At 41.3% G+C, this 19,048-nt stretch overlaps 1 protein-coding gene across 3 annotated transcripts in view; it reads right to left on the bottom strand.

Annotated features, from left to right (window-relative positions):
- Positions 1-19,048, bottom strand: part of mboat2 (membrane bound O-acyltransferase domain containing 2) — a 125,955-nt gene that overhangs the window by 66,757 nt on the left and 40,150 nt on the right. For 2 of the 3 annotated variants that reach the window (XM_008117707.3, XM_008117702.3), the window contains exons 2-3: positions 15,826-15,971; positions 12,819-12,896 (exon numbers count right to left, since the gene is read on the bottom strand). In XM_008117707.3, the coding sequence (XP_008115914.1) occupies positions 12,819-12,896; positions 15,826-15,971 (224 nt within the window). Of the gene's footprint in view, positions 1-12,818; positions 12,897-15,825; positions 15,972-19,048 lie in introns of those variants that run through there. The other variant, XM_062983525.1, reaches the window with a different exon arrangement.

The following is a 19,048-nucleotide window of genomic DNA, read 5'->3' on the forward strand; positions in this document are numbered from 1 at the left end:
TAATCACTTCTCACCTACTTCACTGCCAGCTAATACCATCAGCTATGACAGCAAATCTTACATAAAATGTGGTTGTATAAATGTGTCATAGACATATATTATAAATGCTATCACATTACTAAAAATTTCACAGTTACCCAGATTCCAATTCATCATGTCAAACGGGTTGGAATAATTTTCTAAAATGTGAACATTGAAGCAGTCAGAAAGCTAAAATCTCCTGATCACACTGCAGTAAAATATCAACATGATTGTCAACTATGCTATTTTGTTTTAAATGCTCAAAAACTTAAGTTTACAATGTATCTCAGGACAATCTCAGCTCACTGAATACAAGGAATTTACATAAGAGGTGACTAACCACTGTGCTACTGATTCATTGAATCTTGTTTAGTTCTAATTATCAGCTTTAAGTATATACACTTTACCACCCATTAAACAAAAATGAGGCAAACAGATCCTGTAATAAAATCACCCTCACCCATCCACATAACACTAGGCAACACACATTTTAGTGTCTCAAATGTTAGACCTGTACTTCGGTATATTTGCTGTAGTGATTCCAAAAATGACACAAGTTTCCCCCATCAGTCCTAGTTTTTGAAATATAGAACATAGGCCATCTATCAGTCGGAGCCCCCAGATGGCGTAGTGGACTAAGTGACTTGAAGGTTGGGTTGCTGACCTGAAAGCTGCCAGGTTCGAATCCCTCCCGGGGAGAGTGCGGATGAGCTCCCTCTTTCAGCTCCAGCTCCATGCGGGGACATGAGAGAAGCCTCCCACAAGGATGGTAAAAACATCAAAACATCTGGGTGTCCCCTGGGCAACGTCCTTGCAGACGGCCAATTCTCTCACTCCAGAAGCAACTCAAGTTGCTCCTGACACGAAGAAAAAAAATTTTTTTTAAAAATCTATCAGTCACCATCTATTCACCCACAGAAAACCATGATAACCATATCAAAGAAACTAGAGCTGATGTAGTCTATTCAATGCAATTTTCTGAATCAGCACCCCAAATAACCCCAGGAACAAACCAAGACACCAAGAAAAAAAATGTTGGGCTGTGTAATCAGAGAATCTCTAATTCGGTTATGGTTGTTCATGATTATTGCAGAAAGCACTGAGAGCTTTGCTCAGGAACTGAATATTCAGAGACTTTGGATTTTTTTTAAAGATGAATTCTTGGCACATGCAATAAGGCAGATCTTTATCATACCAACCACAACATTGTCATCTTCACAAATGAATTGTTATTTTTCCTTTCATTTTTAAAATTACATAATGATTGTCAAAACACGCTGAAAAGATGTATTATACTTTTAAATCAAGAATTCACTGATCTTTGTGACAAATCTGTAATTAGTAATCTGGTTTCAAAGAACTCTGCCAATTCTCATTCTCCTATTACAAAAGTATGTACTTACTTACTTACTTACTTAGGCGATCCCTCGTCGTTCGAGGACGATGGTCTTCCAACCTTGGTATCTTGGGCGTGTGTTCTTAGGTGACTGAAGAGACCGATTCTTGACCCGCATATTCTCCCGCAGTGAGGACATCGGTTTCCAGGTGGAAGGCGGTCCCGGTCGGGGTTAGCTTGACGCTCCTTCCTCTTGGCACGTTTCTCCCTTAAGCCCTCTGTTCGTGCCTCTTCAAACTCCGCAGCACTGCTGGTCACAGCTGACCTCCAATTAGAGCGCTCAAGGGCCAGGGCTTCCCAGTTCTCAGTGTCTATGCCACAGTTTTTAAGGTTGGCTTTGAGCCCATCTTTAAATCTCTTTTCCTGCCCTCCAACATTCCGTTTCCCATTCTTGAGTTCAGAGTAGAGGAGCTGCTTTGGGAGACGGTGATCGGGCATTCGGACAACGTGGCCAGTCCAACGGAGTTGATGGCGTAAGAGCATCGCTTCAATGCTGGTGGTCTTTGCTTCCTCAAGCACGCTGACATTTGTCCGCCTGTCTTCCCAAGAGATTTGCAGGATTTTCCTGAGACAACGCTGATGGAAACGCTCCAGGAGTTTGGTGTGACGTCTGTACACAGTCCACGTTTCGCAGGCATAGAGCAGGGTTGGGAGGACAATGGCTTTATAAACAAGCACCTTGGTCTCTCTACGGATGTCCCGGTCATCAAACACTCTCTGCTTCATACGGAAAAATGCTGCACTCGCAGAGCTCAGGCGGTGTTGTATTTCAGTGTCGATGTTGACTTTTGTGGAGAGGTGGCTACCAAGGTAGCGGAAATGGTCAACATTTTCTAATGTTGCACCGTTAAGCTGTATTCCTGGCTTTGCAGAGGGATTAGCTGGTGCCTGTTGGAAGAGCACTTTGGTTTTCTCGATGTTCAGTGAGAGGCCGAGCTTCTCGTATGCTTCTGCGAAGGTGTTTAGAGTGGCTTGTAGGTCTTCTTCTGAACGCGCACAGACTACGTTGTCATCAGCATATTGGAGTTCTATAACAGATGTTGTGGTGACCTTGGTTTTGGCTCTCAGTCTGCTGAGGTTAAATAGCTTGCCATCTGTCCGATAGATGATTTCCACTCCGGTGGGAAGCTTCCCATCAACAAGGTGAAGTATCATAGCGATGAAGATGGAAAATAAGGTGGGGGCAATAACACATCCCTGCTTGACACCTGATTCAACCTTAAATGGGTCACTTTGGGAGCCGTTGCTGTCCAAGACTGTTGCCATCATGTCATCATGGAGGAGCCGCAGGATGTTCACAAATTTGTCAGGGCACCCGATTTTTTGGAGGATGGTCCAGAGAGCGCTGCGATTCACTGTGTCGAATGCCTTTGCAAGGTCAATGAATGCCATGTACAGAGGTTGGTTTTGTTCCCTGCATTTTTCTTGGAGCTGTCGAGCAGTGAAGATCATGTCCACTGTTCCTCTGGAGGGGCGGAAGCCATTCTGGGATTCTGGGAGGGTGTCTTCTGAGACAGGGAGAAGGCGGTTTGCAAGGATTCTTGCGAGGATTTTCCCGGCGGAGGTTAGAAGGGAGATACCACGATAGTTCCCGCAGTCTGTTCTGTCCCCTTTCTTGAAAAGGGTGATGATGGTGGCATCCTTGAAGTCTGCTGGGATTTTCTCGGTCATCCACACCTTTTCAATGAGCTGGTGGAGTTGTTGCATCAGCTCAGGTCCACCCTCTTTGAAGATTTCAGCGGGAATCCCATCAGGTCCGCTAGCTTTGTTGTTTTTTTGTTGGCTGATGGCATTGCTGACTTCTTCCAAACTAGGCAGTGCTGCAAGCTCATCCCTGGTTTGTTGTTGCGGGATTTGTGAGAGGGTCTCTTCGGCCACATTGGAGCTGCGATTCAGCAGGTTCTGGTAGTGCTCTTTCCAACGTAGTGCAATTGATGTTTTGTCCTTCAGAATTTTGGTTCCATCTGATGAGCGTAGGGGCTGTATGCCATGGTTTCTTGGTCCATAAATGATCTTTGTGGCTTTGAAAAATCCCTGAGCGTCATGGGTGTCTGCAAGGTGTTGGATTTCTTCAGCCTTCTTTGTCCACCAGATGTTCTTGAGTTCTCTGGTCCTTCTTTGGACCTCAGCTTTTGCACTGGCATAGATCTTTTTCTTGGCAGCACAGTTGGTGTCTCTCTGCCATGTTTGGAAGGCTTTCCTTTTGTTATCAATCAGCTGTTGGATCTCTTTGTCGTTATCATCAAACCAGTCTTGATGTTTCTTAGTTAGGTATCCAATGCTTTCTTCGCAGGCTGTGATGATGGAGGTCTTCAGTTTGTTCCAATGTTCCTCAACATTTTCGGGGTGTTCTGTGGGTAGATGATCTTTGAGTGTTGTTTGGAGAAGGGCTCGTTTGGAGGGCTCCTGAAGGGCTTGGGTGTTCATTTTTCGCCTTGTTTTTCTTCCTTGGAGTCTGCGTTTGGGGACGATCTTGATAGCCATCGTGGATCGGATTAGCCTGTGGTCTGTCCAGCAGTCATCAGTACCTGTCATGGCTCTTGTGAGAAGCACATCGCGGCGGTCTCTGGCACGTGTGATAACATAGTCCAGGAGGTGCCAATGCTTTGACCGAGGGTGCTTCCATGATGTCTTGAGCTTGTTTTTCTGGCGGAAGAGCGTGTTGGTGATGACAAGGTTGTGCTCTCCGCATTTGGTGAGAAGCAAGATGCCATTCGAGTTGCTGTTTCCGACCCCGTCTTTTCCTATGATCCCTGGCCACAGGTCAGAGTCCCTTCCGACTCTTGCGTTAAAGTCCCCCAGGAGGATGATTTTGTCCTCCTTAGGTATCTCCGATAGGATGGTATCCAGCTGACAGTAAAATTTTTCCTTGATGTCTTCGTCAGCATCTAGAGTTGGTGCATAGGCGCATATGATGGTTGCCTGTTGGTTTTTGGCAAGGTTAATTCGGAGGGTTGAAAGTCGTTCGTTGATGCCAGTGGGTGCTTCAGTCAGGTGCTTCACCAGGTCGTTTCTGATAGCAAAGCCAACTCCGTGTATTCTTCTTCGCTCTTCTTCAGGTAGTCCCTTCCAGAAGAAGGTGTAGCCTCCCTTTTCTTCCTTCAGCTGCCCCTCTCCTGCTCTCCGGGTCTCCTGAAGGGCTGCTATGTCGATCTTGAAGCGTCCCAGCTCTCTTGCAATGAGAGCAGTCCTGCGTTCGGGGCGCTCGCTGTCAGTGTTATCTAACAATGTCGGTACGTTCCATGTTCCAAAGTTCATTTTTCTTTTTTGGCCGCAGAGTGGTGACCCCTCTGGACGCGGCAGTCCAGTCAGGGTAGGAGAGGCAGACTATGTTTAGGGCACCTTTTCTAGCCCCTTCCCCGTGTGGGGTGAGCAGAGCGGATCCTAAAAAGGGCTGCTCAGTCATGGATACAGCTGCCGGACTACTCAACTGCCTCGGTCCTTGAGGTAGAACGACTGAGTCCATATCCACCGCCCATGTGCCAGTCTGTGACTAGGGGCTTCCAGATATGTAAACTCTTCTTAGAAAAGAAGACTATCACAAGGCCATTTTCTTCTGCCTCTGAGATTACTATCTAGGCCATGTTCCTATTCTGGAAACCGTAGTGGAGGTGTATACTGATATCTTTGCAAGATTCAGTTCAGTATGAATTGCATTAAGTGATTTTTTTAAAAATCCAATCCTTTAATGGTGGGAGAAAAATAATACAAACCCATTCTTAGCTTACTGGAGAAATGTTTTTTTTTAGCTCTTCTTCATTGTGCAGTAACCAACTGCATTAGATTTCATTCTTCCAAAATCATAGAGACAAAGAAAAAGACAGATAAAATGAAAAAAGAGATCGCTTTTATGAACAAAGTCTTGCAGTAAATCTTGTTCTCTTGCCATAACTTCAAAGTTTATGCAAATTTACATCTCAAAACAGAATTGTGGACACCCTTCCCTTTTCTGAGCAGCTTTCTCCTTTACTTTGTTCAATTTTTGAATTGGACATGAGGTTTACATCAAAATAAACCCACATATGTTCTGTGAATTTAGGAAGTTGCCTTAGCTATTTGTAATATGATGGTAAGGGTTAATTAAACATTAGAAGAAATAAAAGCCTTATTCATCAATTTTCAGAAAGCACAGCTTGTAGGATATAATTGAAGCAATTTGAACACTTGACTGACAAATTAAATGATGGGTTCAATAATTCAAGCCATCAATATGGCAAGTTGAATAACAATGAAAGCCTACTTAAGAATATTATTAATAAGGAGCAGTCTTTTGGACAGTACTGTAGAACAAATGATGCAGATTTTCCACAGCATTAGAATGTTCAGTAGGCCCAGATATTATGTGAGAGATCCATTCCAAGGCCCCTTGAATAATATGATTTTTGGGTAACCATAGCCAAACACCTCTCTCCATGGAGAAAAGAGTCAGTCTCTTTCCTCTGCAGAGAGAAACACAACTGGGCTTCAGTAAGTTCTGTCCACCGAGAAATGAAACTCACTTATTTTGTTACTGTGTTTCTGCTCACCGATAAAGGAAATAGACTCATTTATCTGTACATAGAAGTGATGGAAACCTGACTATATTTTTGTCCACCAGGAGATGAGTCTCTGTCCATTCTCTGTGGGTAGAAGTGACTGAAGTCTGGCTGCATTTCTGTCTGAGAAGAAAGGAAAAAAACTGCTTTCTGTGAGAAGAGAAATGCAAGCAGACTTCCAGTGCTTCTCTCTCTAGACAAAAGCAACAGACAGAAGCACATCCAGGCACCTGTTGCTTCTGTTTTCAGTGGGAAAAAAGACTACTTTCTCAATAAAGAGAGGTTTATGGCTCAACATAACCATTAGCCAATCTTTGCACTTTATTTGGCATCAAAGATGGGACTGTTTTCTTGTGAGCCAGCATGGTCTCTTGCTACCCTCCCCTTTGTCCATAGAAGGAGTCTTTTTGCATTACAGAAACCATGTAGTTTGAATTTATGTAATACACAGACCAGCTGTATTTCACACCAGTGCTGAAAAAAGAGAATGCTTTTCAGTTTTATTTTGAAAGGGGAAAAAAATTCTCCTGTCTAGTGATGTGAAAACTTTTCAAAATTTTATTCTTGCATGCTAGAATACAGTAAAGTTTTCAACCATAAGCAAGATTTCTCTTAAAAGCTATTTTATAATAAACATATAGAACTAGTGTATTTTATCGCATAATAGTCACCATTGCATAGTAGTTGCACAACCTTTTGGAGAAGGCAAAATTGGCATTTTGCTATTTTCTACATAATAGTCTTACCCTTAAGTCATTCATCTGAGCACATGAATTAAGAGTCTAATTACCCTTTTGGTGTTGTGAAGCTTGACTTCGCTGCCAAAGGAGTCAAGTTCCTCAGCACCTGGGAGAGAGTGCTGCTAGTGGGGGGGGGGGGGGGAGTGAATTCACTCCCCCGCCTGCTTGCCCTCTTCCTTTAAGGGGCAATCGCGAAAGTGGGTGACACTTCAGCCACCTGCATGGCAGTCCCCTTTGAGGGTGCAGCTGCATGGGAAAGAGGGCAGGTATATAGGTATTCCCTGTGAGGGCTCAGCCACGTGGGCAGGTGACGCTTCACATGCTTGCATGGCTATGCCTTCAAAGGGAGAACTCACATGGGTGAGTGATACTTTACTCACCCGCATTGCTTTGAAGGTGTAGCCAGGTGAGTGATATGTCACCTGTGTTGTAGATGATCGGAGAGATAACATGAAGAATGACCCTTTCGTTGAGGCTGAAAAGGATTTTATTTTCAGCTGAAGACTCTGGGGTGGAATTTCATCCAAAAGCAAACCAGAGCGAGGATGAAGGCGTTGAAACTGCCTTTTATACATTTTCAGACAAAGAAACATGGTCTAACATACATCTCGTCATCAGTACGTCACTTCACATGTTTACATACATGGGTATAAATGTGCATGCCTCAGCATTTTCCTATCTAAGCCCTTTAAAAGCCTGTAGCAAGTTACAGATACTAAGAGAGATCTATCAAGAGGCCTACTTTTGATCTGTCAGAAGTCCACTCTCCTTCTAATGGAATGTACGTATAGATAACAGCCCCCCTTCCCCCTGTCCTGCCAGTTTGTACATTTACACAGACCCCCTGCACCTTCTTTGTGTCCGTGTCTACGTGCCTGGTAGAGAGAGAGCATGATTTTTCTACATTTCAGTGCTTGTAATGTGCATACAATATATGTCTAAAAATCTTTATTTTCCAGTTCCTCATCACCTGCACTTGTGGTTGTGCCCTTACAGGGGAAGAAGTCTCTCAAAGGTGGCTTTTTCACTGTGTAATAGGTGCCCCCACAGAGTAGAAAATGATTTGTTAGTCTATGCTGCCAGGAGAAGACTGTGATGCAGGTTCTTAAATGATCAGTACCTTGCATACAACATTCCTTTTGAAACCAGTAAAAACTGCTCTTGCCTTAATATCTGGTGGAAAAAATTGCATACAATATTCTCTGTGAAACCAATGAAAATGGCTGTAAGGCTTGTTTCTACCACTGAAAAAAGGTGTATCCCCATATATATAAATGTGTTGCAAAACCTATTGAAGGGTACAAATTGGGGCATTCCTGCACCAGTGTGCATTACAGTTTCCAAACAAACCAGATTGCAGAGGCAGCCTACTTTTGATCTATATGCACCTGGGTAATTCAAGCATGGAATAATAAAGGGCAAACACAACAGACATTTTAGATGTGAAGCTATTATGTTGCTGTTAAGAATCTTCAAATTTATTCTAACATCTGATGAGCCCATCCTACTGTTTTCTTGGCAAGATTTATTCAGAGGTTTGCCATTGCCTTCTTCTCAGCCTGACAGAGTGTGTGTCTTGCTTAGTGTTGCCCAGAGCTTTTCCATGGCTGAGAGGGGACTGAACCTTGATTTCCTAGCCCAGCATCCAAACCCTATATCACACTGGCTCCAACAACTGTAATAGTCTTCTATTTTACAGAGATTGGTCACTTAGTGTAATAATAGTTCTGTAGAGGGGTGCTTAACAGAAATTTAGAGAAAATAGAAGGTATTCGCATAATTTAGAAACTGAAAATCATTCTGTTAATTAAAGAATATAACATGCTATAAACATAATGATACAATTATATAATTTTTAGCATAACATTATTGTGTTCAGTGTAATAAAGGTACAGTTCAGTTAGACAATACAGTAGAGTCTCACTTATCCAACACTCGCTTATCCAACGTTCTGGATTATCCAACGCATTTTTGTAGTCAATGTTTTCAATACATCATGATATTTTGGTGCTAAATTCGTAAATACAGTAATTACTATGTAGAATTACTGCATATTGAACTACTTTTTCTGTCAAATTTGTTGTGTAACATGATGTTTTGGTGCTTAATTTGTAAAATCATAACCTCATTTGATGTTTAATAGGCTTCTCCTTAATCTCTCCTCATTATCCAACATATTCACTTATCCAACGTTCTGCCGGCCCGTTTATGTTGGATAAGTGAGACTCTACTGTACTTAAAAGTGAATCCCCTTTTTAAATTGATATTTATTTATTTATTAGAAATTGAGCTTTAAGAAACTTATTTGATTCTGCTGATTTTGCTACTGAGGAACATATGAAAATCAATAAAAACAGCCTGAATTATAAACATTAGTAAAATAGAGAAAAATATTCTGTCTCTTATAGTCTTTCATCATCTCAAATAGACATAAAGTATTTGTTTCCATAAAAATAACTGAGAAATTAAAATCAAACCCAGGTATTACAATGATCAGATACTATATACCGTCTTACATAGAAATCTTCCTGTTATATACATTTTACTCATAATTCTAAAATAGAATCATTCCAACTTTAATCCTCAGAGGGTTTTTTCTCCCCCAATTTTTCCCAGTGAGGACACGCTAGATTTCCCTGAATTTTAAAGATGTTTTTCAGCCCTTCACCTCCCTTATTTTGTTCCAGACCAGAAGGTCCCTTCTCTCTTTTAAAATCCTGAAAAGGGGTTCCTTAAGAGATTAATCAGAGGCCAAAAAATTACTTTTTATATAGGCACATACTGCATATGTATTTAATGGCCACAAAGAAAGAAATACTATGGCTGTCTGCTTCAGTTTTTCAATTCTTCTCTAATATAACAAAACACTAGACCAGCCATCTAAAAGTTTATCATCGGAACTAAATCATACACTAGTCTACTCCTAATGTTGTGACTGCGCCTTCGGGGATTATGGTTGATGGTGATGGGATTCGAAGAGGAAGAAAAAACCCTCGTGATGAGGGTTCACTGGAGGAGTTGCGCAGGAAGCGACTTAGAGAGCTATATGGGGGATCTTCTGAGGAAGATTCAGATGGGGAGTTTGGGGAAATGGATGCTGAGGAACAGGTGATGGCTGGGGAAGTGGGCACTGAATGGGCACAGCCACCGGAGATGTCTGGGGATTTGGGGCCTATGGATACTGCTGAACCTGGGGTTTCTGCAGGAGCTGATCCCACTTGGGATGCTTGGAGAAGGGAGGATGGTTCTTTAAATGTTCATGGGGCTAAGTGTGGGTAGGATGATTGGGACTCCGATGGATTGCTAGGTACTCCGGATCCACGAGCTCTAGCTGTGTGGAGTTCGGACTCTGAGTAGATTTGGGACACCTGGTGTTTGGGTGTGAGTGTTTGGTCACCCAGGAGGAAGGGGAATAAAATGGGAATGTTTGACCAATGCACTTTGCGTGTGGCAAGGTGTTGCTGAGGCACCATTGGGATCTCTGTGTTTCCGTGAAGACTGGACTTGGACTGTGATTCGGATCTGCTGATACCATCTGGCTTGGCTCTCGCTGTGTCTTATCGTGGACCTGGTTTGGATGACTGCACCCTCTTCGGACTTTGGATTGAATTTGACCTGGCTTCTGTCTACGCCCTTTGACTGACGACTACTCCCGGCTTCTGACTACTGGTTTGCCTTTCGGAATTTGCTGCTGCCTCCTGACCTGACCATGGATTCTCCTGATGACGGTTATTCATCATCCCTTTGAAGCTTCGGCTTTATCTGCACCGTGGAAGCAGTTTACTGCTCTTCTAGTTTGTTTGTTTTCAAGCCAGTTTACTGTTTTTCTTTTGGGAACTGTCCCTTTAACTCCGCAGAGCCGGCTGTCTGTTTTCAGAAACGGTTTGAAGCCAAAAGAGGCTTTTGCACTTACTGTTATACTCTGCAGCTTTTGGAAGGTTTCAAGCCTTCGTTTATTTTGCATATTTTCTTGCAGTCAACTTTATTTGTTTTTCCAAAGCTGAATTGAAGCGTCTTTAGTTTTTATTGAATGCCAGCATGGGAAAATAGCGTGGCTTGTTTTTGAGTTATTTTTGTCCAAACTACTCTTGAAACACTGATAAGTGAAGTGTTTCAAGGATACTTTCTGTGTTTATGTTATTTTTGGCTTATCTTCGGAATAAACTCTGTTTTGTTTGTTAACTGGCGTCTGACTCTTGACACCTAACTACAACAGATTCACTGAAAGTAATGGCATTTTAGTCATAATTCCAACAGATTTCAATAGGTCTACTTACATATATGAAAATTAGTTGTAGTCTAGTTGTAGGAATGATGCTGCCCTCCAAATATTGTTGATCTGACACTTTTAGCATCCTCAATATTGGTATCCCTCCTCGTGCTGCTCAAATATGTAGTCCAATTAAACTTGAAATAATATGTGATTCCCATCCCTAGTATACTGCACAGATTTACCTGCTCATATTTTCATTATACAGAAAGAAGGCTACAGAACACACAAAACACAAGCTACTTTTGGCAAATGTTTTCTGATGTCTTCTACAGAATATTTGCTAATAAATTGCTGCCCTGCAGACTAGGACACGGAACAATGGCTTCAAACTACAGGAAAGGAGATTCCACCTGAACATCAGGAAGAACTTCCTCACTGTGAGAGCTGTTCGACAGTGGAACTCTCTCCCCCGGGCCGTGGTGGAGGCTCCTTCTTTGGAGGCTTTTAAGCAGAGGCTGGATGGCCATCTGTCGGGGGTGCTTTGAATGCGATTTCCTGCTTCTTAGCAGGGGGTTGGACTGGATGGCCCATGAGGTCTCTTCCAACTCTACTATTCTATGATTCTATGATTCTATGATTCTATAATAATATATGAAATAGCTAATAGATCATATAGGCCTTATAAAAAAGAACAGAAATCAAAAACAGTATCTGCCTTCAATTGCACACATATATGCACACATATATCCATTTACTTTTTGGTCACCAGTAATTGTTTTTGTGCCTTTTTATGACAGATTTGTAAATAAATTTACAATGACACTCATGGGCTCACTAACACAATGCAAAATGCAGTTATTCTACACTGAGACTTTGAGACCTACAAAGTTGCAATGCTGAGTGTTTCAAAAGACACCGATCCAACAGGGGTCTTTGAATGTCTTACAAGCTGAGTCCAAATCTCTGTACTCAACCATGCCAACCTCTGATAAGCTCTACTTCTATTTCTCTGGCAGATTCTTCTGTATCAGTTACATGATAGGCAGAGAAAACATCATCCTCTCCATACTAGCTTTACCTAGCTGGAACGAATGAATGAGAATTTTGGTTGGTGTGTTTTGTTGAAAAAACTTTATCTCAATAAAAATTTTTAAAGAAATGCTGGAGCAAGTGAAACAATAGATTTATCCAGCCCGAAATATAAAGCAGCTGTACAATGTCATCATAAATGAGCAGGAACAGCCTTTTGGCCTACACTGTCAGCAATAATTCAAAGAATTCTCTTACAGTGAAATAAGACTCTCTACTGCAGTTTCATTAGGTACATGGAAAACATGCATAGCTTAGAATACTGAATTTTACAATGCATAAGAACCAAATAATTATAGAGACTATCACCCCCATATCACAACAAAGAGATGAAATAATATAAACCCAACTAACTCAAAGAATGCAGTCTATACTGATCCAGGGTTAAAACAGTGCCATACATTCTTTTATTTGTAAAGAAATGTAATTGAACACCATTACTGTATACTCTCATATGACAGAGCACTTTGCAGACAAATTACACATGGGAAATCAGGTAATTTCTAATGAAACTGCTATATAACACAATTTACCACACATCAAGGACTTCCTTCTACAAACAGAAGGTGTGACAAACTTTTCACATGTTGAACAGCAGACAAGAGCAGTGTTTCTCTATCTAAAGTCTAAATTTTCAGAAAATTGAGACACTGAAAAGTATTCTAAACTGATCCAATAGCACCAACAAAATGATTTACTATACTAAATACAGAAGTTGTAAAATGGGCCACATACAATTTGCTGCCTTAAAGTTTAATCCTCTTGCAGATTATATCAGCTCCATATATTTCGCTTAAATTATATATTAATTTCTGAGTACTCACTTGTGCATATTCTCCACTCCTATAATGATCATGATATAGTAGGAAATTCCACTTTGTATAACAAAATGTAAGGCATACCTAAGGAAGAAAAGCAATTTGTTAGTCTAAGTGCATGTTTCAGTCGTTTAAAAAAATCAGCAGGGAGGAATCTATGTTTTGCACTGCTGAAGTCATCAAACATAACACACAACTGTCTATACTCATCACATGTCATGGTGATAGATATATACCTGTTTTGCATTGCTTCACTCTATCACAGAAAAGCTGAAAGAAGCCTTGAAACACAAGCAGCACTAATGTAATACATTCTATTAGCTAGGTCAAATTGTTGCTAATATCTATGCCTCACCAGAAAACCTGTGAAAGTGTTTTTTTTTAAATGAGAGAACAAGTGTATGTTTTTATTTTTGTCCTATCATGTGTCCACTACTAGATGTAATTCCATCCATTTTGAAAGAATAATTTAAACAAAACCTTACCACTGAAATTGTTTAGACAATGTGCTCTTTGTTTTCCTTGTAACGGGCTTAGCTACTCATTATTTTTATAATAAAAAAGTGAACTGGCTTACTCTCTTTCTTCTATTTCTTCTCTATTTTCTTCACACATTAATCATGCTGTAAATGCAGAATCAATGCAAGACCTAATAAAGAGGAACTGTCTCCCATTTCCCTCTATAAAAATCACTATTTGCACATGTTTAAGACAATTTTTATAAAATCAACACTTTCTCTACAACTATTGATCTATGTATAATTGTTATATGCCTTAAAGTTGTTCCCAACTTCTGGCAACCCTGAGATGAAAATATCACAGATTCTTCTTGGCAAGATCTGTTCACAGGAGGTTTGCCTTTGCTGGGGCTCAGAAAGCATGACTTATATTTAAAGTATTTTTGTATTGCCTCCCAACACTCAAGAGCTCCCTTTCCTAAGGTCACCCAGTGGATTTTCATGACTGAGAAGGGATTTGAACTTTGGCTATGCTCAAATCACTAAACCATACTGTGCATTGGTTCTTGTGTGCCCACGTTATTTCCAATTTATGGAGACCCCTATCACAAGGCTGAGAGCATGAGCACAAGGTCACCCAGTTGGGTTCAATGGCGTAGACATATTAAAATAGTGATTATAATTTATAATAGCCTTTTCTCCAAAGAGCAGAATATTCACACAGACAATCATGGACAATAAAACATAACACTATAAATATACTGTATTTTCTGGCTATAAGACTACTTTTTAGCCCAGGAAAATCTTCTCAAAAGTCGGGGCCTGTCTTATACGCAGGGTGTCGTCTTATAGGGCGAGTGCTGAAACTTCCAAACCGGACTGAAGAATCTGCAGTCACTGCATATGGTGAAGGGAGCTCACAAACGGCCGCGGCCACATCCTTGCCGTATGCGGTGACCATATGGAAGCAGCAAGCGTGGTGCTGTACAAGCACAGTAGAAGAAAATCCAAATCACCAGGATTCAGGGAAAGAAGTGACTTAACACAGTCCCGATGATGAGGTGAGGGGGTGCCTCACCGGGAAGGTGTAAGTGAACAGCAGAGCAAGCTGCAGGTGTCTGGGATACCCGGGGTATGGAAAAAAGAGATAGAGCGGCATTGTGCTCAGAAAAACACACTTTCACCCATCTGGCCCGCCCTTGTATCCTATTACTGTACCTCCTTCTCTGCCTCTCAGATATCACTCCTGAGGACTTCAGTGAAGCAGCGCAGGTGCACATGTGCAAGATCTGAGAGGCAGAGAAAGAAGTACGGTAATAGGATACAAGGGCGGGCCAGACGGGTGAAAGAGGCATATTTGTGCAATTGCTCTAATGGTTTTTTTATTTGGTGTGCGTTGGAAGAAGTGTAGTCTTATACGGCGAGTATATTCCAAACTCTATATTTTAACTGGAAAAGTTGGGGGTCATCTTATACGCCCAGTCGTTTTATACACCGGAAAATATGGTACATAATATTCTGTTTTTGCTTCTCAACATTTGGACTTTGTGCTCTACCGCCCAGTACAGAGTCAGGCATATGTTAAAATGCAGAAGGTCATCCGAGCAAAAATAAATTATTCTTAAAGAAGCAGCAATATCATATTGCATGACAGCCTCTGTTAAAGACACATACAGTAGAGTCTCACTTATCCAACCTTCACTTATCCAACGTTCTATATTATCCAACGCAGAATGCCTCCCGCCCATATCCATAGCTGTTTCTCTAGGCAGCAATGCAAAGCAGGCCAACATGCCCAACAACACAAGTGCAGCCACGCTCCCAAACAAGTGGCAGACTTGTTGTAAAACATGATGTTTTGGTGCTTAATTTGTAAAATCATAACATAATTTGACGTTTAATAGGTTTTTCCTTAATCCCTCCTTATTAGCCAACATTTTTGCTTATCCAACATTCTGCCGGCCCGTTTATAAGTGAGTAAGACTCTACTGTATCACTGCATCACATTTCTCTGTCCATCAATTGTGGAGAAAACTGCACAATGCAAGGTGGTGCACTAGATGAAGAAAACTGTACAATCCAAAGCAAAAGGGAACGGAAGGTATGCCAAAAAATGTTGATATAGCAGAAAAGACTATTTTCTTTATCAGCAAGAATTCTTCATTGAAGAACATAAGACTAATTTACAAAAGAGCATACTTTGAATGTTTTATTCCAATAGTCTACTATCTTTCAAATTACCTTTACCCACCAAAAAGATACCAACCAAGATTTGTCAGAAGGCCCTTACAAGTACGCTTACGGATTACAACAATTTGCCCTCAACGAAGATCTGTGCTGATGTATATTCAAACAGTATTGGTGGAGGAACAGGTGATTCACATTTGAATGAAGTATTCACATGAAGGCAACCTACACTGAATAATAGTCCTATGCCACTTTAAATCAAGGTTGTAAAGCTGCTTGGATAATTTAGCGCAGTAAAGCCGAGTAATTCAGACAGAGTTTAGAAAGAACACTTGTATACTACGAAAAATAAAAATAAAGTTACTTACCATCCAAAACAAAAAAGTGCAAGATAAAGGCCCAAAAGGGTGGCAACAAGATGCCTTATAAACGGGCTAGTTTTGCTTGAATGAAGGTAAGTTCGAAACCAAACAGCAGCAAGCAAGGCAAAAAGTTGGCACACTACAAAGTTGACCTGCAAAGAAAAGAGAGCTATTATTCATATCATTATGTGCAGTAACTGTAAATTTATTCTACTTGCATTTCAATGAAGAGATCAAATATTTATCATTTAAAATCCATGGGAAGTAAATTTTTGTTTGTTTTATCCTTACATGCAATAATTAATCACTGAACAAGATTAAAAGAATTTATTTTATGTTTTACTCTACTGCTTTTTTGCCAAACATTACTTGTATAAAATGTAGACTAAGAATAAAAAACTGGGGGGTGGCACAGAAGAAATATAGTAAATGTCATTTTCTGCTTTTTAAAATAAGATTAGAGATTTTATCATGATTTTCAGTCTGAATGAGCCTGTAACTTTATATATTGTTATGTTAGTACAGGTCTTGTTGTGACTGCGCCTTCGGGGATTATGGTTGATGGTGATGGGATTCGAAGAGGAAGAAAAAACCCTCGTGATGAGGGTTCACTGGAGGAGTTGCGCAGGAAGCGACTTAGAGAGCTATATAGGGGATCTTCTGAGGAAGATTCAGATGGGGAGTTTGGGGAAATGGATGCTGAGGAACAGATGGTGGCTGGGGAAGTGGGCACTGAATGGGCACAGTAACCGGAGATGTCTGGGGATTTGGGGCCTATGGATACTGCTGAACCTGGGGTTTCTGCAGGAGCTGATCCCACTTGGGATGCTTGGAGAAGGGAGGATGGTTCTTTAAGTGTTCATGGGGCTAAGTGTGGGCAGGATGATTGGGACTCCGACGAATTGCTAGGTACTCCGGATCCACGAGCGCTAGCTGTGTGGAGTTCAGACTCTGAGTAGATTTGGGACATCTGGTGTTTGGGTGTGAGTGTTTGGTCACCCAGGAGGAAAGGGGAATAAAATGGGAATGTTTGGCCACTGCACTTTGCGTGTGGCAAGGTGTTGCTGAGGCGCCATTGGGATCTCTGTGTTTCCGTGAAGACTGGACTTGGACTGTGATTCGGATGTAAGTTATCTGGGACTGCTCTGCAGCAGAGGGATGGAACTGTGTGGGTTTCCCTGGACTGCATTCTGATTACTATTTCTAGCTGCTGATACCATCTGGCTTGGCTCTCGCTTTGTCTTATCGTGGACCTGGTTTGGATGACTGCACCCTCTTCGGACTTTGGATTGAATTTGACCTGGCTTCTGTCTACGCCCTCTGACTGACGACTACTCCCGGCTTCTGACTACTGGTTTGCCTTTCGGAATTTGCTGCTGCCTCCTGACCTGACCATGGATTCTCCTGACGACAGCTATTCATCATCCCTTTGAAGCTCTCGGCTTAATCTGCACCGTGGAAGCAGTTTTACTGCTCTTCTAGCTTGTTTGTTTTCAAGCCAGTTTGCTGTTTTTCTTTTGGGAACTGTCCCTTTAAATCCGCAGAGCCGGCTGTCTGTTTTCAGAAATGGTTCGGAGCCAAGAGAGGCTTTTGCACTTTCATTTTACTCTGCAGCTTCTGAAAGGTTTCAAGCCTTCGTTTATTTTGCATATTTTCTAGCAGTCAACTCTATTTGTTCTCCAAAGCTGAATTGAAGCGTCTTTTAGTTTTTATTGAATGCCAGCATGGGAAAATAGCGTGGCTTGTTTTTGAGTTATTTTTGTCCAAACTACTCTTGAAACACTGATAAGTGAAGTGTTTCAAGGATACTTTCTGTGTTTATGTTATTTTTGGCTTATCTTCGGAATAAACTCTGTTTTGTTTGTTAACTGGCGTCTGACTCTTGACAGGTCTTAGGGCCTTCCTCCCTCTCAATCAATCCTGCCCAATTCAAGGCAATTTATTCCCAGGTATGCATTACAGTGAGCCCTCAGTAAGAGATCACATGTATTCCTTATTTTTAGATCAAATTACATCACAAAATGCTGAAAAGGTTAGTTTATGGAGAATAACAAACATCTTTGTTGGCAATTTTCTGCCATATAAACACACATATAATGCATTAGAAACTCTGAAATAGACATATTAGAACTTTAGGTATGCCCTACTAAGTCTAGAGATCAGAAATCCCAAACACTTTTCAAAAGTTTATTTCTGAATTCATTTGACAATGGCACAAGGTAACATTTTTGACACTGTTAACTGCTCTTTGGAATTGATTCTGTGTTCTCCAAGAGATTGGAGAAAGCCTTTTGAAATTTCTTTTTTACTTTAAAAAGAAACATTGAAGAGAGACAATGTTCTCATTTGATCTGCTGCTTTAATCAATCATAGTGCTTCACTGTGGAATTTGTCATATATATTCTGTTTGACAGCAAGAGGGCGAGGCAAGAATGTGGAGACGACAGAGCTTATGGAAAAGACTGAGAAGCACCATATTAAAATTTCAGAACAGAACAATCTACCATATTTATGCAAATCTAAGGCACTTTTTGGGCTAAATGACCATGCCAACATTGGGGTACGCTTTACATGCACATAATACTATAAAGCTACCCTGTTTCCCCTAAAATAAGACATCCCCAGAAAATAAGACCTAGTAGAGGTTTTGCTGAATTGCTCAATATAAGGCCTCCCCCGAAAGTAAGACCTAGCAAAGTTTTTGTTTGGAAGCATGCCCAACGAACACAACACCAGAGCATGCAGGATCAGTAAATGTATGTGCCATAGAGTGTTGTACATGGAAATAATGGTAGTAGAAAGAAATTCTTGAAAGAATTCAGTTTGTCTGGTTATGCTGGTTTGTGATGACAACTACTGTACAGTATATAATAAATGTTCATTTTTTTTTGTTCAACAATAAATGTGAATTCTTCTTCATGGAAAACTAAGACATCCCCTGAAAATAAGACCTAGAGCATCTTTGGGAGCAAAAATTAATATAAGACACTGTCTTATTTTCGGGGAAACACGGTAGGAGAAGGCTTGGACTGTAGACAGGACAGCCTACCTGCCTGCCATAAGTGGCATCTTTCTCTACTTCTGGGCCTGGCCACTTGGCCAAGGGGGCTTGGCTGGTGAGGAGGGAGGGCCTGCTGCTGCCAGGGCTCTTCAGGAAAGGAGGGTGAGGGAGGGGAATAGTGGCGGTGGGGGACAGCAGGAACAGGGGCAGCAGCATGGCACCAAGGAG

Source organism: Anolis carolinensis, chromosome 1, assembly GCF_035594765.1.
Source record: "Anolis carolinensis isolate JA03-04 chromosome 1, rAnoCar3.1.pri, whole genome shotgun sequence".
NCBI classification, from domain to species: Eukaryota; Metazoa; Chordata; class Lepidosauria; order Squamata; family Dactyloidae; genus Anolis; species Anolis carolinensis.